Genomic DNA, 24,667 nt, shown 5'->3' with positions numbered 1-24,667 from the left:
TGTGCTCTCTTCCCATAAATGACGCAGCTCATTTTCATACATCAACATAAATTATGTCATCTAGTTCCCCTTTTGTGTGGAAATCTAGGATAAATGCAGGGCAAACACACTGGTCACCCTGGAAACTCCAAGCCGAGCAATTAAAATACAGATTATTAACGGTAGCCTTTGGAGGCTGTGTTTCTACCTCTGAGGTAGACAGGCTGTGCGTATGTACAATAACAACTGTCATCTCTTACACCATCTCAGAGAGGTAGAGACAGACAGAGAGCGACATGACTCTCCTATCTCATCCAACCAGCAGTTCTCATATTCCTGCCACATTACAATATTGATGCAACATATCAAGAGCGGCTAGCGCCTCTTTGAAGTTGTCTTCGGGGGGAAAGGAGTGAGGAAAATTCCAAATTAAACATTAAGGATGCGAGCATGTTGGCCATGCATTTGGAATGGGATCCATACAGCAATAGATTATTTTGTATTTAGTGGAGCAGCTCCCAGGAGTGTCAATATCAGAGGATTACAGCAAAACATGAAATTAGCATTCAGTCCCCATCCTCTACACGGCTAGGCGTAGCTCTTCATGCATGTGTTGGTGTGTGCGTGTGTGTAATTATTTGTGCGGGTCCCTAAGCATATGTAGAGTATGCTTTGACAGTGCCGGGATGAAATCTGGGTTACGCTACATATGGTTAACACCTATGCACACCATCATACTAAATATAGGGCCAAAGGCTTCTTCTTCATGAACTACTCAGTGGAGCAAGGGACACTATTTATCAGGCTGATGTCACTAAAGATTGTGAAGTAAATCAGACTGAAAAAGCAACTGTAGGTGGTCCTACTGAGATTCAAATGTCAAATTAACATGTTGGTCTATACATTCTTTTATACAGAGAAGAAAAATGTGAGACAGAGAGCTGAGTAGAGAGCAAATGAGGTCTGATTTTTTTGCCCCCCCCCCCCCCCCCCCGGAGTAGGTTCAGCACCTTGAGTAACTACTTGAGGGACGCAAGAGTCTGGAAATGACCTGACTTGTACCGTGTTACGGCCCCGACTCTACCAGTCTTTGACTTTTCTTTTTTTTTTTCCTCCTCTCACCCACATCTGCTGTCTGGGCTGGTCCAAAAAAACTAGTCTCTCCTTACATTTGAAATGCAATTCTGTGGAGGTGGGAGGTTCATAATAGATTACGAGCATGCCATGAATTTCCAGACTGTCAGAGTCCTGGCAGCCATTCAAAGGTAACATTTTTCTACCAGAGATAGCATGATACACACCACAAAAATGTTGTAACAGTGAATTCCGCCAGCTGAGAAACTAAACTAGACGTATTCTCCTACTTTTCTTTTTTCATAATTGCATACATTCTTCTCGGTTTATAATCACATTCATGTTTAAAAGTCTCACCTTTCCTGGGTCATCTTTGGAGCGAGGCACTTTGAGAAAACACTTGTTCAATGACAGATTGTGCCGTATTGAGTTCTGGGGGGGAAACACAGAGAGAGAGAGAGAAAGTAGGTGAGGTGAGTGAACACAATTCAAAAATCAGATTACACAAATAAGTCTGTAGTACTTGAGTGTGGAGAACATCAATGCCAGCAACAACAAGGGCATACAACTTGTTACACTTATCATTTAGGTTTAGTCACAGCTCCTGTCATCGAGGTTGGCTTGTTGCAGTGGCATTAGATTTGGCCTGCAACTGTGTCCAGACTTCACTCTACAGGCATATAAAGGAGCTCAATCTGTATACAAAGGCACCAGGAAGCAATATCTTTCATCAATGTCCAACTAACTGTATTCTGGTTGCACAAATATATCGACTTCCACGGGTGCCAAAAATAGGAGCCAGAAGGAATCCCACACTGGGATGGTTGCTGATACCAGGGCCTGATATTAATTAATGCTTCAGCGAGCTCCTGTGGGGGCAGGAAATAAATTATGTAGATCATTCTGAAAGTTAACTCATTACAGTGTTACAAGCTACTCTACAGTGGTGAAGAGAGAGGTTCATCCAGCTGCCTGATTGGGGGAGGCGAGGTGGGCTAAAGTAGCCACAAGGGCTGAAGAGCAATGCTCCAGGCCTGGGTTAACCAGCTACAGCAAGGCCCTCAGAACCAACTGGAGGCAGGCCAGCTGAGGGCTTACAAGAGTAAATGGATGCACACGTTTCTCCACTCCACTTTATGGAGTGGTATTGACAGATGGCCACGCTGAAAAGCTGTAGGATTCTCTGATGAGTTTAACGGATGCAGGAGATGAGCGCACAGAGACAGAGAGAGAGAGAGAGAGAGAGAGCGAGAGCGAGAGAGAGAGCGAGAGCGACCCAAGTGCAAAATATGGGAGCGGTTTGAAAGTATAGGCAATTATACCACAGGAAAGATGATAATGGCAGCCTCGTTGTAATGCTGTCGATCTCGCTGGTTAAATCACTTTGAAATGCCAATGCAATCCAGAAGAAATCTAACGGTGTTCTCCAACGGAAAATACAGAGGGTGAAACTGGCGCCACAGTCAAAAATAATTCTGTTCTTGTGCCAGAAGGAGATGTTTTCTGAAAGTGAAACTCAACCCAAAATATATCTTTTGACTATCAAACAATCGTCCCCGTAGGCTCCTTCGCAAAGAATTCATGTTACAATGGATCCTACAAAATTTGTTCATGACACTGGCTCTCTGTTGCAGCTCACATCAAGTTAAAGTTTAAGACTCTGGTGCTAGCCTGTAGGGCAGTGACTGGAACTGCTCATTCCCACCTCCAAACCACAGCCAGACCCTGCGCTCTGATGCGACCACTGCACAAAGGAGCACTATGCCCCTGTGGTCGCTCATCTGCCCTGCGGTGGTGGAATGAACCATCTACAAACAGCAGCGTTTATTCTGCCGCAGGCTGACAACCCAACTTTTCAGACAACACCTTGACAGCCCATGCTAGCACTTACTTAGGTCTCATTTCTCCTCATTGTCCTAATCAATTGCACTGTAACGTTGAACATGCTTTTAGTTGTTTGTTCAAGAGGTTTGCACTTCAAAGTTTTGACTACATTGCATTACTCTTGCTCCTATCAAGGTTGAATTCATTTATTGTAAGTCGCTTTGGGCAAAAGTGTCTGCAAAAATCAATGTAATGTTAGAATGACAAGCTTTCACAGTGAAAGAAAAATGTTAAATGGAACCTCTTAACACACCTGTATCATAATCCAGTGCTCACACACCACTACTAAAAAAAAAAAAGGGCTAAAGAAGCTCATTCCATATCACAATATCGCCTTTCCTCTACTTGAAGTAGCATAAATAGCCTTAATATGACAAAATATGTCTGTTTACAACTGAGCATGAGAAATTGACAGGATAATGCTGTAGGACATTTTGACACTTTTTGCGTTTAAGTGCTGATGTTTCTGAACAGTCGCTTTTCAAGACAGCAGGGCTGTGTGTTTGATACTCAAAAGATTGTGGGTGGAGTATCACCAAAATACCCGAACTGAGGATATGTTATCCATACAGACAAAGACAACAGCACAAAATACAATAGAAGGGGTAATAAGAGACACACACTCTCACAAGTCATATACCAGCTGGCTGTCCTACTCCTTTAGGTTTTCAAGAATAACACTGATTAAAACCTGTTCCTACAAAAAAAAACTGAACACAGAGAAGTTTAGAAGTTTAAAATCTAACACAGTCATTGACCAATAGTTTTAGTCCTACTTTCTTTCACTTTAGGTATTACCACAGGCATACAAAACATTATCAACCATTACAGCCTCTGTTACACACCAAAATACACTGATGGAACAGATGGATGAACCACAATATATTTTGGTCACACTGCTATCGGATATTCAAAACTATATGCGGAAACACCAAGGCTTGCACTGCGATCAGTACTCTCTGTGGTCGTAATCCAGCCACAAAGAGCTGATCTGTAGAATCAGATCTGAAATAGTCACATAGACCTGACGCATGATGTATCCAAATGCTGTAAAAGACAAGCAGTGATCTGATGGCCCTAGAAGTTAGGGACTTATCGACTGACCCCAACGTTAAGTTGAGTACACAAACATGTTGAGGGATCCTGCCTCCTCTCAGGCTCATAGATGCCCTTCCTTGTCCGCAGCCTAGCCTGACTAATTTACACAGGCTGCAGTGACAGCACCATTACACAGGCTTTGTCCTTTTAGCCAGAGGAATAAAACAATGTGAACGCAGAATGTGATCATGCATAGTGGATGGTGACAAACAGATACGAGGCTCTCAATTTAACCAGCCTTTGCTCCTTTAACACCCTGAGACATGTCCAACAGGGGAGTCTGAGCTGGCGGGTGTGTGATGCAAGCTGCACATTGCCATACACTTAAGTACTTAAAACCATTTCTTCCTTCACAGCCTCTGTGTGTGAGCCACTTGATGCCAGGCGGACAGAAGCAGCAGAACTTGCACAGAGAGGTGGCTCTATCCATTAAGGACCTTCTGCTGGCCCTAAATCATTGATACAGTCAAGCAGCCAAGGCCTGCTGCTACATAAGAAGTTTACTTTTTAATGAACTCTGCCTGCCTGCTCTCTTCTCCTCCAGACAGGCCCCAAGACGTCCTGTACTGTGTCACAAAAACTCCTTCCACTGCTTTAGACACATTTGTGGTGTGAAACTAACAGGCTGTGGGTCATTTGTAGGCGAAGAGATGAACCAGAGTGAAGGGAGGGAGAAATGTGACAACGACAGTTGCTGCATTTGATAGATCATAGTGTATTTGCTGAGTAGGAGAGAAAGGAGGAGAGCAAGACAATGATAGGCTGATGAAAAATTAAGGCCAATTACCACTGTGCATATAAACAATGTCTCAGCATTTGAGCTGAAACTTCTTAGATTTATCATCTAAGTCCATATCAGAATGAGAACGAGAATCAGCTTTATTGAATTTGACTCAGGATTGTACATTGTATGAGTACAAAGTATTCACTTTAAGACAGCAGGATATAAGTTGGTATAAGAGGATCTACAGTAGAGAGGGAAGTGAAGTAGGTGGTAGAGGTCAGAGGGTGTGAACAGTGGTACACAAAGTGAGTCAGACAGAGCTCACTACAGGGGTCCTGCCCAAGTGCTGCCCAGCATCTACCTGCAACCCCCACAGAGCACTTCATATCAAACCTCTGCACAGGCCTTTGTGTGTGCGTGCATATGTGTGTTATACCTCCTATACACAACTAAAAAAAAACCTCACAAACAAACACGCACAAACGGGAACGTGTCTCCTAACAAATGGCGTTGATTTAACACACCAGGACAGCAGTGGAGGCGTAAGCAGCACCGCCCTCGCTGCCCCCCCCCCCCATTGGCCCCCCCACTGAGGAGCGCTGCAGCTCAGCAGAAGGGCCGCCAGGGGAAAGTAGGTCAGGCTGACCTCTGCGCTCAGCGTGTCAAACGTTCAGAGTGAGCTAAAGGGACAGGCCATGTCAGAGCCCTGCTCCTCACAGCTGGGGAGGAGGAGGCACCCTGCGCACGCGGTCAGAGACCCAAGGGAGCGAACTCGGCATGCTGGGACAGACACACGTACGCACACATACTGGTTATGACATAAGGACGAACACCAGCAACGGAGGGAGAGCAAGAGTCACACTGCGGTCCAACGTGAATAAATCAATGCCCCCGTAGGTTCCTGGCCTTCCCACATTCACACCATCTTCCTGCAACTTCATGCCTCTAGACAAAGCTTTAAAAAAGAAAAGAAAGGAAAAATAAAGTGCGGGGGCTCTTACCAACCAACACACGACCCACTCTTATGTTTTCCACAACTAACTACAAGCAACAAGAGGCATTAGTCCAGTTGAAACATTCCTGAGACCAAGTGAGTCTGGCATGACCTAGGGGGGCTCTTAAGGTGTTAAGATTAAACTCCAAATGGAGAGGAACTTAAATGCTGCCAGATTTGCTGTCTTTTTGATCAAAGTTTTCTCACTAGTGATGCAGTGTGTGGGAAAAATAGGCGGTGGTGAGCGGTGTCAGGAACCAGTGGTCTAAACATAACAATAACCTCTGGAACTGCTCATAAAGGCAAATATTCCAAGTAAAAATGATTGTTGAGTTTCATTTCACATTTCCAATAAAGAGCAGGTCAGGGGAGAAAAGCAAAAAGATGCACTGTTAAAAGCTCAGAGTAAGGAAAGGTTAGTTTAGGTGACATTGCATTCTCAATCACAGTACATGTCCCTTTTTCAGTTGAACCCATTTTGTATGAAATCAACAGTCTTTTCACATTATACAGAATGTACCACTGGGCTTTCCGAGCAAAAAAACCCCAGCTATGTAAAACATATTATGCAGACCTGTGTTGTAACAAATGATATCCTGAAACAACAGCCAAACAATAATCAACATGTACAGTGTTTACAACACAGTGAACCGTAGATATCGCTATAAAAAGTGGCCGATGTCAGAGTAGACTGCAGTGAAAAAGCAGAATTTAATCACCATGTGAAAATTATTTCATGCTGGGGAAGAAGCCCTTCTAAAAATGACGAAGCATTTCCTGCTGCATGCTGGAAGAACGCAGAATTTTTCCAGTGACACTGTTACAATACTAGATGTTTCTTCATTTGGCCATTTTACTAAACAAAAGAAAAAAATATATAACAAAATACCTTGTTAGATAAATAACTGACAAGACAAGTGGCAGAAAATAAAAAGTGGATTTGGCTTTGTTTTCTTATTCAGTGACATACCATAACCAGGATTTGATACAGTATCATAACTGATTGGAGTTGGTTTCTATCCTTGTATGTGTATGACAATAAATTTCTGGCTTTAAACTGAATAAAACAAACAATTTGTAAACATCACCTCAGGTTTGAGGAAGTTATATGGAACATTTGTCACAATTTTCAATCAATCAATCATTGCAGTTCTACACAACATATCCCACAACAACAAGGTAAAAGTTACAATCGTGTTTATCCCATGGACTTAAATATTCTTTTAGTGTTTTATCTTGACAAAAACATTCTCAAGTATTCAATCTGCAGCAACAGATTTTGGCAAAAGTAAACTCATTATTAATTTCGACTTCAGAACTGTCAACCACAATACCTTGATCTCTCTCCAATTGACAAATTCATTGATGATAAATTTTTGCCAAACCCAACCAAGAGATAACAGAAAGAGGCGACAGTAAAGAGCGGTAAGAACTGAGAGCAGCAAGCAAGCCCACAATAAAAGAGACAGGAAGTGAATCAGTAGAGATACAGTAGCTCACACACACACACACACACACACACACACCTGTATTTTTAGGCCTTTGTTATTTTATACAGACCCTGTGACATGCCCACCAACACAGAACATACTCCTCAGCCTCGGGGATCTGCACTGAGGCCACGAGAATGTAGCACCTTCGCTGTCTATTTGTAGTGGGTGTGGGAAGGCATGTGGGATGCCACAACATTCACTCAACAAGGCACCACTTCAAAAAAAAAATTTATTGGACACGCATACACACAGGTAGAGAAAGGTACCTTCATACTGGTGCAATCACCAGATGATTTAATCCCATGTTAGCTGTGACCTTAAGGCCAACGGAACGAGGCTCTTCAGACTGACTGGATGAAAACCTGCTGCATGATGACAAAGGAGTGCAAGGATGCTGTATCCGTCATGCTTTTTGAACACGTAAAACCACTGTCATCTCCCGTTTGACCACACATACACTCACAAAAAACTTGCCTCAAAGGCTCCAAGACTGACTCCAAAGTAGGTTCTGACAAAAAAAACATTACATTAAGCACCTATTAAAGACATGTTTAATTCTATTCAGTACAACTTAAGCCTTATTGACTACAGTGACTCCTCCCCGACTGACCATACTGTCAGACTTAAAAAGTCTGCCAACGCACACAGCGCATAGCTCTCTCACATCTAGCAAAGCTACCGAGACCCAAAGCCCACACTCAAATACCAATGAAGTAAACTATAACGATTTTTAACTTGATTTTTTTTAACCATCTTCAAAGGCATTTGATCTGCCTCCCTTGGCATCTAGTAGTAATGTGTTGGCATACTAGGTTTTAAACCCCTTAGTCTCTGATCTTTACTCACTTGTATGTAGTTTTAATAAAACATGAATAGTTTGCTTTGCCTGCCGCAGAAAAACACATGCCAAGGTGAAATGTGTCATAAATATTATCATCTGTTATTCAATGGTGGGAGAGCTCTACGTCTATGTCCATAATGCAAAGACAAAAAGAAAATGAGCAAACCAGAAAAATCTAAATGATTGCTAACCTTTGCTATCTAGACACGGGTCATCTGGTGTAGCACACTGAGGTATTATACTAATTAAAACTCAACAGCCACTTCTGCAGAAGGAGATGACACTATGGGGAAATTGTATTTTTCTCCAACCCCCCCCCCCCCCCAACTAACAGTGAGCATTTGGCTAAATTAAACACATTTTTCACTGGCAGGCTAATATAATGAGGGCAATACATGCAAGAAAGAAATTAGCTTGATAAGCAATTACATGTGTCAGGAGAACATGTTATCAGGAGAAGTGAGAACAGTGACGGTAACCCCCCCCAAAAAACAACAAAAAAACATTTGCAAAAGTGAGATGCTTGGACTTTATTATTTAGGATGTTTAGAGAGCTAAAGTGTGCAAATAATGAAAAGAAAAGATAGAAAATAAAAAACAGAATACAAGCAGTCAAAAGTCCCCCAGCCTCTACAGGGGAGCCAGCTGAGATGACAACTGAGGTCATTGGTTTGCATCAGCCTCCACAGGTGTATTGTTTCCAGAGGCCAGCTCCATATATTCAAACTGCAGGAAAGGTAAAGAGGACAGACAGGGATGTACAACTTGTACTTCATTCGTGGAAGAAAGCCACCTCGAACAGATGTGCAAAAGAGAGACATTTATTCTAGATAAATACAAGCCAGCTACTACTACTAGCAGGCCATTTTAGACCGCGCCATCTACATATTAACCACTGTCAGGTACACATTAACCAAAAAAGTCCGCAAACATAAAGGTAGACATTGAGCTTACCTGACTATTCTGAAATTGTGGAGTCCTCCACAACACCAAGTAAGCAAGGAATCCAATTTTATCTGCCAAGTAATTTTACTGAGGGTAATCCAGGGATCCTGCATCCCATAGAGCTCAGACAATAGCCTGAACCAAAACAAAACTCCCATAGTTCTCTAGTGGCATATAAGAAGTTTATGAATGCTGCACCAAGGATGTTCCCTTTTCAACAGAAGCAGTGGGGTTAGAGACCAAAAGCTCCAATATAAATGTTCTGAACTCAATCTCACTCAGGCACATGCACCCACATTCCCTTCCCTACCTGCTTTGTTGCTGTAAGGCCAACCTTGGAACAGACCTGCAGAAATTCAAGGGAAAAAAACCCAAACTTCTGCATTATTTTCTAGGTGCACTCCGAGGTTACAGCCCTAGCTTGAATGCTATGTTTGAAATTTGAGCATTCCCCTTATAAATTGGGAGGCAGTCACTGCAGATTTCAAAGGCTGAAGCGGAAAAATTCGCTTAATGTTACTCTGAATGGCAGGTCACTCTACAACATGCGCCCTGAGACACTCATATGAGGCCTATTTGATCACAGTCCTTCACAGAGCCATCGGTCTTTGTCTCCCTTTCTCTTTTGCCGATATTTGTGCCTTTCCCACCCTGTCTCGCTCTCTTGCTCAGAGCCAAACTGCACACAGTCTGTCAGAGCGCTTTGTACAACCTCTGGTGTTGCTACAGTTGGTTGCTGCACCACAGCACAGTGCAGATGTGTAGCATTATTCCATTATGTGAATTATTTCACAACATCTGACCTTCGACAGGGTTGTCATTGGAAATGAACCAAGAAGAATTGAGGAGAAACAAGGATGGGCACAGATCTCTTTAGAAATTGGCAGGATTGAGTGATAGATAATGTTGTTGTACAGTAAACCAGTCAATACAACACAGTACATTAAGCTGAAATGAAAAGTTTGACACATGGCAAGACTGAAATCCAGTCAGGAAAATAAACATCTACTGGAGAAAATCAAGAATCAGCCCAGGATAGTCTGGGAGGCAGTTGCTTGACTACATGAAAACTGTACACTTGTTAAGTGTTAAAAAGTAATATTTAAATGATACAACTTATTGATATTATCATTAGACAAATTGTTTTGTTTTCAATTACACAAAACAAGTGAGAATTTTAAGGAGATCAAGAAAGTAGACCCCTTATATAATATATATATAATATTTTAAATCAGTATTCTGCTTGAAGTTAACCTTAAAGAATTTCTGTATCTACTGTAGCTCATTAAGCGACAACATCTACAGTACTTCAAATCTTAAAATGACATTTCCACAGATCCAATCATTAAATAAATGAAAATATGGAATTATATTTAAATGGTAACTGCTTTGTAGTTGTCTACTTCCTCATCTAAATGATCCTGTTAACAGCTTTCAGTCTCCACTTTAGCTGCTAATGACACGTTAGCCAACATTAGCTTACAAACCATCGTTGGCCGAGCATAGCCAGTTTGCGATGCACATTTCTAGTTTTCTATAACAGACTGGTAAACGCACACAATAAAGGTTAATACAGCTTATAACTATAAATGAAAACACAAGACAGGCTCAAACTCTGTCAGTCCATCTACTCTGACATGACACTAAAGTCATCACAAGTTAGCTGTGAGGAAACAAAAATAATTGACAGATTCTCAAATGAAAAAAAAAAAAAAGCACATACTGTGCTTGGTCACCCAAGACAAACTGGGAAACTGGTACAGTACAGACTGACAATATCAGCAGAGAGAGTGCACAGCGCTGAAAACTGAGTCTCTGAGCGACGCGGGCTTGCACTTCTCTCCTGTGCTACACAGGGCGCTTTTTCTTTCCCTTCCTCCTCCACTGCAGAGGCAGCACAAGGCCATGAAAGATTGGAGGCAAAGTGACGTCCTCCAGTTTATCCTCCCTGAAAGCCTTCGCATGCTCTCAGTTCCACATGAGGGATCTGATGAAAGCCGTTTGTCAGTATGCCACTTAATTATCAGCCAGAAGAAGAGCCTCTGATGCTGTCCTGTGACAATGGCTCACAGCAGTCTGCTGACTACAGCGCCCACTAACAATGAAGAACTGACTGCAGCTACTAATGGTGACGGGGTAGTGCCAACTGTCCACTTAAGAGTTAGACAAATTAAGTAACGGCGCAGAAAGCCTTTTGTCTGCTCCTTCAATGTATATTCTTTGTCTGGCTTCAGAGGCAAGGAGCAAATTTCACATCTAAATACCAAGACTGTAAAATGTGATGTTTGGAAGACAAAATGCAAAACAGAACATGGTGTACTGAAAACACATTATATTGAGCAGAGAAAAAGCTGAGACGTTTTGACCTTTTATTTTTCCTGCATGTCTACACAAACATTATAGAGTTTATGCTTCTGCTCAATATGCACGTTACCATCAGACTGAAAATAAATACAGTCACATGCACTCTTTAACCTTCTATCTTTGCGTAGTCATATTCTTTTGACTGCTGAGAAACAAATAGTGACTATAGCTATAAACAATTATTAATTCTGTGCAGTTGGATTTAAAAAAAAAAACAACTATTAACTTTTACATAGTTTAAAGAAACTCGAGCAACTGCCTGATATTGTTGAGTCTATTTCCAAAATGACTTGGGTGTATTTCCCTCAAAAAGGTTGGGTGTTCAGAAGTATAAGATGAAGATCAGCTGGATAGAGAGCTTCATTTTGTTATTCGGCTGAGTTTTTGTCATGCAACTCACTCTTACATTTACTACAGTCATCCCGCGGCTCTTGAATATGAAGGCTCGTACATAAGCAGAGAAAAAAGTAAGCCATTTACCATCATCCATATTAATCTGATTTGATACTTAGGTTTTCATTAGCAAAGTACATTACTGTACAAGTCCATAACAGACGCAGGGTGTAACCTTGGCCTCCCCGCAGTAACCTGTCAGCAGGGAGCAAATCCATGAAGGAATTGCAAAAGCAACGTCTCATTTTAAATAACTGCTCTGCTCTCACTAACAACTCCTAAAAAAAGGCTAAGAGAAGTTTTTTTGTAATATGTATTAGATTTGATTTCCCTCTGAAAGGGAATCACAGGCCCACCATACAGTCCATTAGCCAAGTTAATGCAGAGCTGCCAGACTTGCTGACCCATTAATAATACATTGCAGTGGTCAAAAGAGGCCAGACACCTCCATACACCCCTTCATCCCTTTACTCGGCCACATTAATGGACTAATTCAGATGCAATTAACTGGTGGGGAGAGGCTGTGGCCTTGCGGCTGGTGGAGCACAGGCTGAAGGGCTTACAGCCAGGGCTTGGATTATAATCACTGAGAGCACACACACACACACACACACACACACACACACACACACACACACACACACAAAACAATTTACATACTACTAAAAAGGAGCCAATACATTCGTAGGAACACAGAATGTAGGTTTCACCATCAGATATCAAAAGCAAAAACAGCACTGATTACACTAGGCATCATATTTATCCCTGATATTGTCTGTAAGTGGCCCCTGGCTAAATACCTGTTTCAGTCTATGGTTTGCTAAAATACTGTCAAACAATTAAAGCTGCTATAACTGACTTTTTTTGGCCACTTGGAGGCAACACAACACTGACATATTGAGACCTTTTACACACCCAGCATTTGCGAAGCAACATAGCATTCATTTATGTTTGTGTCAATCACCAATGTAAATCCAATATGCACACTTTTTTTTAACTGTGCTGGTCAATAAAACAATAAATGTAAATTATTGCGATATATTTTTCCTCAGTAACAATATAACAATTGTTCAATAAATGTTTGATTTAATTCATTTGAATCACAAACAAATTAGCACTTAATTTTTCTATTAAGATATTTATTTTGTTGAGGAAAAGGGACTGGAAAAAAGAGTTTACCTAAATTTACTCATGCATATTTGTTGAAAAAAGATTTTATCATAATATTATTACATAATTGTTTTGAATGTTCTACCTCAGATTTGGTAAGTGATCCGCTGTTTGACAAGTGTTTGTCATGTTCGGACCTCAAAGAAAAGTTTGTATCCTCAACTTTCACTCAGCAGCAAAAATCAGCCTTTAAAGAAATAATGATTTGACATTTATCATGATAATTATCAATATCGAATTATGTGAAATTTTTGGCCATATCGCCCAACCTAGTTTTGATTTCCACCATCTCTCTTCTGTAGCTGCTAAATGCTCACCTGTGTTCACCAGTTAATTGTTACTTTTGTCTGTCAAGTGGACAGAAACTTGCAGAAAACCACTGCCTCCTGCGGCCGAAAATGGCGCTACGAGAGCGTTGAGAGTTGTAAAACCAAAACAATGACCTGAAAGACACTATAAAGCTCCATAGAATAGAGAGGAACTGCAGCATAAAAATAGTGATTATAGCTGCTTCAGACACCAGCCAGGCTTTTCCAGTCAGGACCTTCCTTATACTGCCGTGGCGTTGCAATTGAATTTCATCGTCGTCTTCTTTTTTATGTTTATCCATTACAGCAAGTTTCATTCAATAATGTGGCTGCAGAAACCTGCTCTTTGAGAATGTGACGTTGACAAATGAGCAATTACAGGAGCGATATTCACGCGTCACATCTGTGGCCAGCATGACCCGCGATTAGCCCTACTGATGCTGAATGTGAGAAGCGAGAGCTGCGCCTGTCAACACGGGCGCCTGGGAAGGCAGCGCGGCCAATTCTGGCATGTCATCCATCACTGGTTCCACTCGGCTGCCACAGCTGTGTCACTGTCCCCCTCTCACAGACCGCTGACCCCACTGAGGACGCACCAGCAGGATGATCAAATATCTCTCTGGGATAAGAGACAGCCATCCTGCTTCACTGACAAGGCAGAGGACAAAAAAACCCTTTCCTACATATCCTCTGCCACGGTGACATCTTTATCAATAAGCAGCATTTAATCCCAGGCAACAGCAGAGTCGTGTAAAAAGACGCATGGCAGCTCGCCTTTCATTCCAAAAAAGCAGGGATTGTGAAGAGCAGAGTGAAGCCATTAGCTGCGGGAGGCTGACACGGAAGGTGAAATAATTGCCAGAGAAGAGAGAGGGTGGATTGAAACAAAGATGAAATGGAATAACATCGGCCAGACGTATTCCCAAGATAATTACTTGCCATGCAGATTTTATCAACATGGCAATCATCAGGGGCAGTCTACTCCTTTTAAAATTCCTATCAGATGTGGATGACCTACAGTCTGGATGTAAGGCCGCGTGGCCGGGCTCCCGGTCGCTCTAAGTGGATATTCAGTGGAGGCCTTACCTCAGTGAAGCTACAGACCTTTGACCCTATCAGCATTCCCAGGTTGCTGTAGATTTTTTAAAAGATCCTTCTCCAGCCTCGGCTAATGAGTCCTGCAGCCTGTTTCCCTTTCATTTCCAAAAAGGAAACGCTGTGTGCACTACAGTGCTGGCAGATAAATTAGCTACACGCTTCACAGGAGGCAACAGTTCTTCAGGGAGAGCAGGCTACCTTAATTACGTTTTAATTACATTTAGAAAAAGACCAGGAGAAATAAAAATAAATAAATAAAAGATCAATCAAGCACATTCATACTAAAAGGTATTTCTGAAAATTAAATCACACCTTGTTTACTTGAAACAGAGACAGAGCCAGTGGCAGCAGTAGCCAGTCTAACACAGCTAAGATGGATTTAACAGGGCAGAATCAGTGTTAAAGGCAGATTCCAAGGACTGTGCTCTATTTATAGCATGCATAATACATCAGCGTACCCCCCCCTCCTTTCTCTGCCTCTTTGTCAGGGCAGAAATAAGTGCACATACACGAGGCTATATGTGAAAAGGCTTCATCTTTGATCCCATTGTAAACAAAGGGAGCCTGATATTCAGACTGAGTGGTTGTGGTACTTCTCCATACTTAGTATAGTCTGACATTGCCTTCTTATTAGCAGTTTCTCAGAGGTTTTGATTTGATTTTACCCTAACCAATCACTGAACTAATGTACCTCAGATGCTCTGACTGTGTCATGATGCGTAAAGTTAGCGCAAGTTAAGCACATTTACATAGAACAGCAGTCGATATTGAGAATACAAGTTTTGCTAGTTTTGCTAACTATTTCCTTGTAAAAGATCACAGGGAAATAATAGACATGTTGAATAGTTCCACAGCACAAAACACTGAGTGTACTGTTTTCATGTTTCAGCACACCAGAGGGGCATTATCACCGTCAGTTACAACATGGACAGTTATCAAAGAAACAAAACATTCATTATCTTAAAACAAATAGCTGAGGCAATAAAGATTTAGTGATGACTGCCCCTGTCACTCTAGCATGTGTGTACTGTACCCTTTTAGTACATACATACTTACATTTACTAACCTGTTAGCTAAGTTAGCCCACTTTTTATGACCATGAACATGTTTACTTTGTATTCATACGGTGGTTACCTGGAGTCACGAGCAGTAATTTAAGTGGTAAGTCTGAATAATTATTTCGGATCTGATGACTTGGTTGTTTCTCCAGTTGGGGAAGATGTTCAAAAGAGCAAACCTATTTTAAATTAACTTTTAATAAGGTACTAACAATAGATGACAACAATATCTAAGTCTGCTGATGCCCATTTCAAAATTATAATAATCAGTTAAGGAATAAAAATGCAAAACAGAAAATGCAATGTCCCTGTGATTTAGTTGGTCATTTGGTCAAAATTACTGTTTGGGCTTTTAATCTTCACCCTAACAACACTCCAAACAGACAGTCTTTCAAAAAGGATGAACACTTTCCTAAATCCTTTTCAGAAAATCCATGATGCAGTGGCAATATTCCCAAAGATTTGCAGCAATATCAAACTCTTACTGTATGTTGCATTACGCAAAGGCGACAGCCAACCAAGTAGAAAAATGATAGAGGGCAATAGGCCACTCACTGAGAAAAGTTAAAATACGGGGAAAGCAAAGTGCTGTTTTTATTTGTCTAAATCTTTCTAGCCACGGAACGATGACTAAAGAGTTTCTGAGCAGCTCCGCGTCATCTTCCCCTCTGAAGAATCTAAGAAGCAGCTAATGATTTTTCCAGTTATGAGTTGTTTTGAAATGTGCTTCAGATTCCTTGCAGTTCATAACTTTAACTGTGACACCGGGGTTGATTTTCTTGCCCAACTGCGTTTCAGGCTACAGATCTGCGACAAAGCAAGGGCACGGCCTACTGGAGGTGATGATCTCAGACACCACATAAATAGGCAGCTGGAAAAGACATAGAAATACAGTTTCTGACCCCTTCCCCAGTTATTAAAGAGTAGTATGGGCCTCACTAATGCCAGTCAGCTAAATACTTCAGTCTACTCTTTAGTTCTCATGTGCAAACCCCAACCCAATGGAGACAAAAGCAGAGCCCAAACTAACTAGAGGACAAGAGAAAAACTAGCTAACCAACAGACTTGACTACACTGACAGAGATCCTACAGCCTTCGCGTCTCATATTTCTACATAATTACTTACTGAAGAGCATGCCTCAACAATACAAACTGATTAACAGTTTTTTCAAAAGGCCTGGAGCTATGACAAAGACAAATTCTTAGCAGGGATCAACAGCCCATCATTGTCCACCGTTATCTATATTATAAATGATTCTTAGAAAGAAGGGGAAAAAAAGGTGGCGGTATAAGTGGTGTGTCCCAGCCTGTGAGTCAGGTATTGACTTCAACAGATCTCATTATCACAGAGGAGGAAGTTCACTGAATCAATTGATGACCATGGTGAACAGCTTTTACAACTAGCTGCTGCATCACATCTAATTGAGCAAAAATAAAGCAGATGGGAGGGAGCTTTTAGGGGTTAATGACTATTTAAAGTCAATTCAGCTAAACATATATATATAAAGATATAGATATATGAACTGTGAGGCCATGGCCGTGACTGTCAAAGAGACAACTACAGTTTCAAGTAAAATTGGAGCCAACATCTCTACACAGGCCTGCAGGCCACAAGAGGAAGCGATAGAAGCCTCAGGCCTTTTATGTTCTGCACTGCAGTCAGCACTTCACTCAGCGGAGTGTGGGGACAGCAGCTCCTGCCAAAATGCATCTGTGCCAAGGCCTGCCAGCCTGCTCTCCCCGCCCACTCTTAAGGGCCAGAGCGTGAGCGGTGGGGCGCCGGTAGGCGGGTGCAAGGTGAGGCTGGTGGGCGGGTGGCCAGGCTGGAGCTTCCTGACATGGGAACCCGCCTCACAGCAGGATCAAACTGGCTGCCGAGTGAATCACTACCACTCCCACCACCTGACAAAGTCAGCATTGGGCCAGCACGCAGCCACTTTTGCAGCCTCTACAATTAAGAAGGAATCCAGGATGAGACAAAAGTGCTAAAAATCACCTCATCCGACTACATCCAAGCCAAGGTTCATATGACACTGGATTGAAAAAGAGGAATTTATGAACTTTACGAAAAGGATCATTTTGGACTTGTGGTTGGTGCAAGGGTTACAAAAGGAACAGAGTAGCACGCTAATTATGTATCAGTGCTCCTGAAAAATTCAGTATCAGCAAAGTGCTTAAAATGTAAATGCTTGCTTTACGGTGTAATGATGATACAGGCTAAGAAAGTAGATGAAGGTTTCAGAGAGTCTAGCACCGAAGCAATTTTACACTTTCAGATTTCAAGCCCTGCAAACCTAAGCTTGAGGTGGGAGATATGGGCAGGAAGCACAAATTCTCATACCTGACCAATCTTATTCAAATAAGCAACAGGAGCAGGGATTTTCCGAGCTGTGGCTAGTCACCAGTCAGACGCAAGGAACATTATCTCCAGAGTAAATAATGTCCTGGAGGACCAGTAGCTACCCAAATCTTAGCTTCTTAAAAAATAGAAAAGTGCTTCAGGCTGCTATTATTAATCCTCAGATCCAATGGGAAGTTGAACCTTTGATCTGTTTAGGGTACTGTGTATTTGCATTTTATAATGAGATCAAAGCAAGGTCCAGGGCCCCTGCAGAAGGCAGTCCTGTGCACCATCTATGCACACTGGACGGTTTACACACCAAAGCTATATTTCCCTCTTAACAAGATCATGTAAGAGCTATGGACCTCAGCGAAAATGTACTGGGAGATTCAATGTTTGTTAGGCAATCAACAGTAGCCAGCGTTCTCTAGCAGCTAATTTTCTCTCCTAAACACAGGTGTGGAAAGGATAAAATAAAAAAAACAACAACATGCCAGTAGCAACAATCTCCTCAACAGTTAAAGTTCAAGAGGAAACATTTCAAGCATTTTTAAACTGGTTGAGAATTGCTCCAGATTTTCTTTGGCATTCTTCACCTGGAAGAAATGCAAAGGGGAATTTACACACTTGCCTGAAGTGAGCCTACAAGGAGCTGGGAGAAGGTTTGAGATGAGCATGGAAGTCAACATTTGAGAGTGTATGTGGAGTCTCTATTCAATACTGTTCCTGACCTTTTTTTTTTTTTAAAACAGAAAACATACCAGAAAAGAAACTGCACGCACTGTCACTCTGTCTCTGGCTGAACACAGTCACAGGTTACTTGACACACATCTATGGTTTGTTCAGACTGTTCCACTAGTCTTCTACCAGACTGTCCATCATGATGCACGCAGGTAGCGGCTGACATGGGGAATACCCCCTCGTGAAGCCACGCGTCTGCAAATCATTTATGCAACAATTGTCCCACAAACAGTTGTAGCGAAAGTGAGAGAACGCTGATTTGCCATTCATGACACACAAGACAGCATCCGTGAAGAGACGAAGCAGATTTGAGAAGCTGTGACAACAGACTTGAAAACTAAATTCAGTTTCTATTCCATTCATTCAATTACAAATAATTTTCTTTGAATTTATAAAACTTCCAACATATATGCTCTTAAATACTTGAAGTATTAAACAGTCTCATCTTTGCACTCACAACGGGCAGAAAGACATTCTTCTGACCTTGAAGTGGGAGAGGATAGTTCCCATTTACCTTTTAATCTCAGGACTCATCTGGGCCAGCTTACATTGCCCGTAATGGCTTTATAATGGAAGAGACTGAGCAACAGATATGAATTATGACCAAGAGGACACAGAAAAATCACACAACAGTATACTATATCTGCATTATAGAAAAATGCTTCAAGCAAAAGCCTATGGAAATATGTGTTTAGGAGTCCTAGTATATGAAATATCCTTAAGGAATCTGGCAGATTCTCAAAAAGTCATACTTGCCATAAAAAGGAACAGACGGACACGGAAGCTACAGTGTAGAGCCAAATCATGAAAAAAAGGCTGCTTAGACAAACCTGCAAAATATGAAAAGGCATACCTCAGCGAGCTGGACAGGGTGTTAAGAAAAGCACCATCTAATGGCTTGCTCATAGATGTCAAGCACATATTCTGCACTCTCGAAGGCAGCGTTCACATTTTCTGACCTTGATGAATTATCTGTTTTTATTGACAGCACTTATTGATATGTTTTTTAAAAGCGCAGGCTAATGGAGTTCTATTGAGATGACTAAATAAGTTGCTGGTGCCCAGATTAGCCTGGTCTCATCTCGCCGGCACAGCTTGCATTATCATACAGAACAGACGCATGCGTGCATTGAGTCCAAAATTCCTGCATCTGACATCTCCAGGGGAACAGAGGATCGATGACTACATCCGACCTACATTCACCCCACCCAGGCATGCTTGCCTCAGACTAATTACGCACAAACATGCACAGTCAGTCACACTATAGGTGGATTAATGTCATAGTCATAGTAATAGTCACAGTACAGGGAAACGTTACTACTGCATGCATATTACAGAATTCTGCAATTTCAAATAGGTGTGCATGCTACTTTCCAAAAGACTCATTTCTGAGGGTTTTAAAGCCAAAAAACCGACACGACAGTACAAGCTCCCAGTCACCTTCTGATGATCGGGAGAGAAACCTTCCCCAGCTTTTCCACAGGCTTCAATGAAAATATCATTTGTCTGATGCGTTGTGAAAATTCTCTCAGCACAAAAACGTTAGGAACAAACCTGAGGCTTACGGAGCTTGTTCAAATGCCCCGGGCACGGAAACAGCACAATTGGATTTCATTCAAATGTTTTATGCAATGAAAATATTTTCTACATACTCTAGATACATTCTATCAGATTCTCAGAAAAAAAACTATGGCAGGGAAAACACCCCATTAACAAGAACTGAGAAAAAGATTGTGACGCAGGCTCCATCCTATGAGCACATCTTCAAACCGCTTTTTCAGTGTTTCCTGTGCTGTACAGCATCCTGGTTAGAGTGATGTGGTTTTTCACACTTATAAATGTGAGGGGTATTTCTACAGTTGCAGCCCACATTTAGGCCAGAATCTGTTGATCTATGCAAGCCTTTACTAAACTAGAAACTTGCGTCAATCTCCATCAGCGATGACTAATTCTACAACTTGCTCCTATACCGAAGACATCACTCCAGTTGTGTCAAATCTACATCACACCTGACACTGAAAAGAAACTCCTTTCATTTTATCTATTTCTGTTAGTTTTGTCTCTGTGGATACAAAACAACAACAATGAAATGGTAGACTTCACAAATAATCTCTAATCAATAGTTCCATAATCCAAGGGCCTGTCGGTCCACTGAAAACAAAAACAAGAACATAAGAGCTTTGACAGATGTAATTAATGGATAAATATATTGAATAATACGCATTATGTACTCAGAACTCACTGGGAAGCAGTACTGATAGTGCATGATCATCTGAGTGGAATAAAGTGCAATGTATATAACGCACGTAACCCTTTTCAGTAACTGAATTACCACACTTAATTTCAAAACCTTTCTGCAACCACTTAATACCAAATTTGTTCTACTGTAATATTACATATGATGCAATATTTAAAATGTGTTTGCTGTGACCTACAACTCACAACCCTGCACTAACATCAGTTTTGCTTGATGGCGTAAAGTTGTCAAATTAAAGAAAAACATCTTCCATGATCTAACACTGCTTGAAACTGCATGCTTACTTCCAATATTGGACATTTGCCTTGGTTAGTTAATCCCTAAGAGGATTGAACCCATTGGCCGGTTAGCTGTAGACAGACAAAAAAATGCATCTAAAATGCCAAAATTGCTCCCTTGATATTATACATTTTAATTTACATAACGACAATTAGGATTTCATGACATTTCCAAATCTTGACTGTTATTTATTCATTTTAGGCATTCAAAACAAGGTTTTAATTGCACAACATCCCTACTGACCATGGGAATTCCTGAAATCAGCACCTGATTTCATGATAAAGCCACATTTGACAACAAAAGAACCAAAAGCACAGCCACACACATTAGCCAGGCTGTGGTAAATTAATATCATGAAGTCCTTTCTGCTGCTGCATCAACAGTGGAACTGTAAGTTAGTGGGTAGAGCAAAGCTTCAACCTTGCCAGCAGAAACAGTTTGAGGCCATCCACTCTAAAAATGTATAAAAAGTGTTTGCATTCAAGTGCATCGGATAAAAGTGTCAACTAAAGGTTGTATATTTCAGTTATTTTAGTTGGGCTAGTCAGTCACACCCTCATATTTCCGAAACAATAAAGTCTGTGGACGTGCTTAAGACTTCACCAAGTCGACTTCAACTCACCTAACTTATGATTTACTCATTGCTGCTCCCTGGACACAAAGAAATATTAACTGTTTTTATTAAAGTACATACAAACTGACCATTGAGTGCTTCATGCTCTGCAACCAGATTTGTTAACAACCTGAACTGCTGCAACCTTGTACCAACCTCTAAATTGTTAGTTTGCAATGAATGGTTAAATTCAATGCCAGAGAAGGTAGGCGGTATATAAAACCCAGAGGAGAGCTCTGTGTTGAGTGAAAATGCCTGTAACTCAATGCACGAACACATGCAGACTGACAGCATATACACTGCTATGTCGCTGACAACTAAATAAGGGATGATGAAGGTAAGACAGGAAACAAAAAGATACAAAATAAAACAATTCATTTCCGTACAAAAGGCCTCACCACAAAAGCTACAATCAACGCATTTACAACAACACATGCTTTCTCATCTCACACACACACACACACACACACCTCAATGCAGCTTGTAAACCAGCCAGATCTTGTCGCCCCAGGAAATGGGCTTCATACATCTTGTCTGACTGCAATAAAGCAGTGCCTAAGATTCTATTTCCAATAAACGTCGACTGATTGGAAAACTCATTCTAATATCAATTTCCATCTGGGCCCTTTAAAAGGCAATCAGCATAGCTTCATCTCGGTATATCATGGGCTCCTTGAGATGATGACACAGCACTGGCTCTCTCCTTCTGCATAATGGCCTTCTCCTATCAAGGCATCTGCAATGAATAATACCACCCATGAATGGGCTATTTAGTCTGTGTTCGCACAGATAGGGGCCACTTCTCTGAATATTAATCCAGGGTTTACACTTCATATGGTTCTCTCAGGGCTGCACCATTTTTCATTCGGAGGAGTAAGGCACTTAGTGTGATTTGGCACACTCATAGTTTCTCTCTAAGCTTTCTCAGAAGTGACAATGGTGATTACCAATGGCATCTCACTTTGTTTAAGATGCCTGGCGACCACAAAACAATTATTTAAGTCAAGGAATATCAATTTTAACTGTTCTACAAAATTCTGTCCACAGCTTACTACAAAATGTGAGTTCAAAGAAGAATTTCCACCAGTGAAAAAAATGATTTAAGTCACTGTATGGTCTGCTACTGCCAAAAAAACAAAAGGACAACCAGTGAGTGTGTCAGTTAAAGTTAGAAGTCACACTATAACCAAAAAGCAACTCTATAAGCATCATGATGGTAATGAACGTTTACACCTGCTATATCGGCTTAAAATAAAGGCCAGATGCCTCTTTCTCTCACCTTCCAGCCACTGCCCGCCTCCCTGTAGTAGGGAAAGTTATCACAGATCCACTGGTAGATCTCACTCAGTGTCATCTTCTTCTTTGGCGAGCTGTTGATGGCAAACGTGATGAGACTGGCGTAGCTGTAGGGCGGCTTGCCGTCCTTGTGTTGCTGCACCTCCTCCTGGTCCAACGTGGTGTTAGGATCCAGTAGGGTACTCTTCTTGCCCATGCCAGGCCCGTGGGCATTCTGGGCGTCCGCCTTGCGGATGGCTGCCTGCATGGTAAGCTGAGGAAGCCAATCCATGGAGGTCAGGCTGCTCTCCAGCTCCGACGTCATGGTGACGGCAGGCCGGGCAGTACGGGGGTGGGGAACAGGTGGAGGTGGTGGTGGTGGTTGCTGTTGGTGCTCGGTGACTGACGGAGAGTGGACCAGGTGTGGAATAACAAACATAGACGACTGACAGGTTGAGGATCAAGTCTCCCTCAGCTCAAGGCATCAGCATGACGTCTTCTGTAGGTCAACTCTGGAGAAACAGGAAATAGACGTGCCCTTATTAGTCAACTATTCTTTGTTACAAGGAGCAGCTAAACATTGTAGAGAAAAAGATATGCATATCAGCTGTACTGTAAAGAACGAATAGAAATGCAAGCGAGAAAGCAACTCTGAGCAGTTTGCCCAACATCAAAAACCACGTTTCTCTGTAAAGTATGCTTATATTCGCTGTGCAGGAGATCACAAGCCCACCACTTTCTCCACCACTTGCTGCTCTCAAAGCTGACTCATAGCTGGGACTCCATCTGTAGAGAGAGAGTAAATGCCAAGCAATTGTTTTCACAACTGCCAGCCAAATGGGGGAATGGCTCAGGAGGAATTCCGACTCTCTTGAGGGTAGTAAACCCCCTCTCTTTCTTCCCTGGCTGCCAGCTTGCCTGCCACCTCCCCCTTCCTCCCCCAAAACGGAGCCTCTGCCGTAAACAAGCCAGCCTCGTCTGTCCTCAGCCCTGTGTGTGTCAGCCGTGCTGTGCAGAGTGCAGCCCACAACAGCCTGTCTCTCTGTCCCTCTCGGCACACTGCCCTACACGTCTTAAAATAGAGGGGCAGAGTAGAAAGGCCTAAAGTTACAAACATAGGTGAACACAGGCATCTGTGGGGTTGAAAAAAGACAGGGGGGGGGGGGGGGGGGGGGCAGAGCAGGCGGGAGAACGAGAAATCCTCACCAACTTGTGGGATTTTTTCTCTTGACTAAACATGCTTGCACAAGTGTGCCTTTTTGTGTGTGAGTTGGAGTGTGCACTCAGGCTGTCAGGCTGGGAATGAATACAGTCTTGATGGCACTCAAGAGGTCAAAATACTGTATCTAGTATCATTTGTGTGCAATGTTTAATTATAATCAATTATTATAATTGAATCAATTTTTTTAGATTAATACATTGAGATTAATCTGAAACATTTTGGCTAAATATGATTGATCAAAATGACATTAACTCCAGATCTTTTCATGGCTGTAATCTTTGTCTTTATCACAACATGTTACTTTTTCAAAATGCTTTATAGCTGAAATAACTAATTAGCAGATAGCTTGCATGGAATATTTGAAATCTCAGATTTGTTTTATCTTTATCTATCTTACTTCGTTAGTGAGCAAAAAAGGGGGTGAGGAACTAAAAACTATTTTATGGACCTCTGCTGTCCATTTGAGATGCAGCAGGAATAGTTAGAAATTCCTAAATTGGGCAAACTGCTTTGGCG

The 24,667-nt window shown here is 41.8% G+C and overlaps 1 protein-coding gene across 2 annotated transcripts in view; it reads right to left on the bottom strand.

Moving 5' to 3' along the window:
* The window catches only part of foxj3 (forkhead box J3), a 120,819-nt gene that overhangs the window by 59,068 nt on the left and 37,084 nt on the right, over positions 1-24,667 (bottom strand). For both annotated transcript variants that reach the window (XM_038697741.1, XM_038697740.1), the window contains exons 2-3: positions 22,934-23,441; positions 1,411-1,485 (exon numbers count right to left, since the gene is read on the bottom strand). In XM_038697741.1, coding sequence (XP_038553669.1) covers positions 1,411-1,485; positions 22,934-23,368 — 510 coding nt within the window. In that variant the 5' untranslated portion in view covers positions 23,369-23,441. The remainder of the gene's footprint in view (positions 1-1,410; positions 1,486-22,933; positions 23,442-24,667) is intronic.

Source organism: Micropterus salmoides, unplaced genomic scaffold (assembly GCF_014851395.1).
Source record: "Micropterus salmoides isolate LMB-PRFRI ecotype aquatic unplaced genomic scaffold, ASM1485139v1 Ms_hic_scaffold_4, whole genome shotgun sequence".
Classification (NCBI taxonomy): domain Eukaryota; kingdom Metazoa; phylum Chordata; class Actinopteri; order Centrarchiformes; family Centrarchidae; genus Micropterus; species Micropterus salmoides.
Note: the sequence above shows the minus strand (reverse complement) of the source record. Positions and strands in the feature narration are given on the sequence as shown.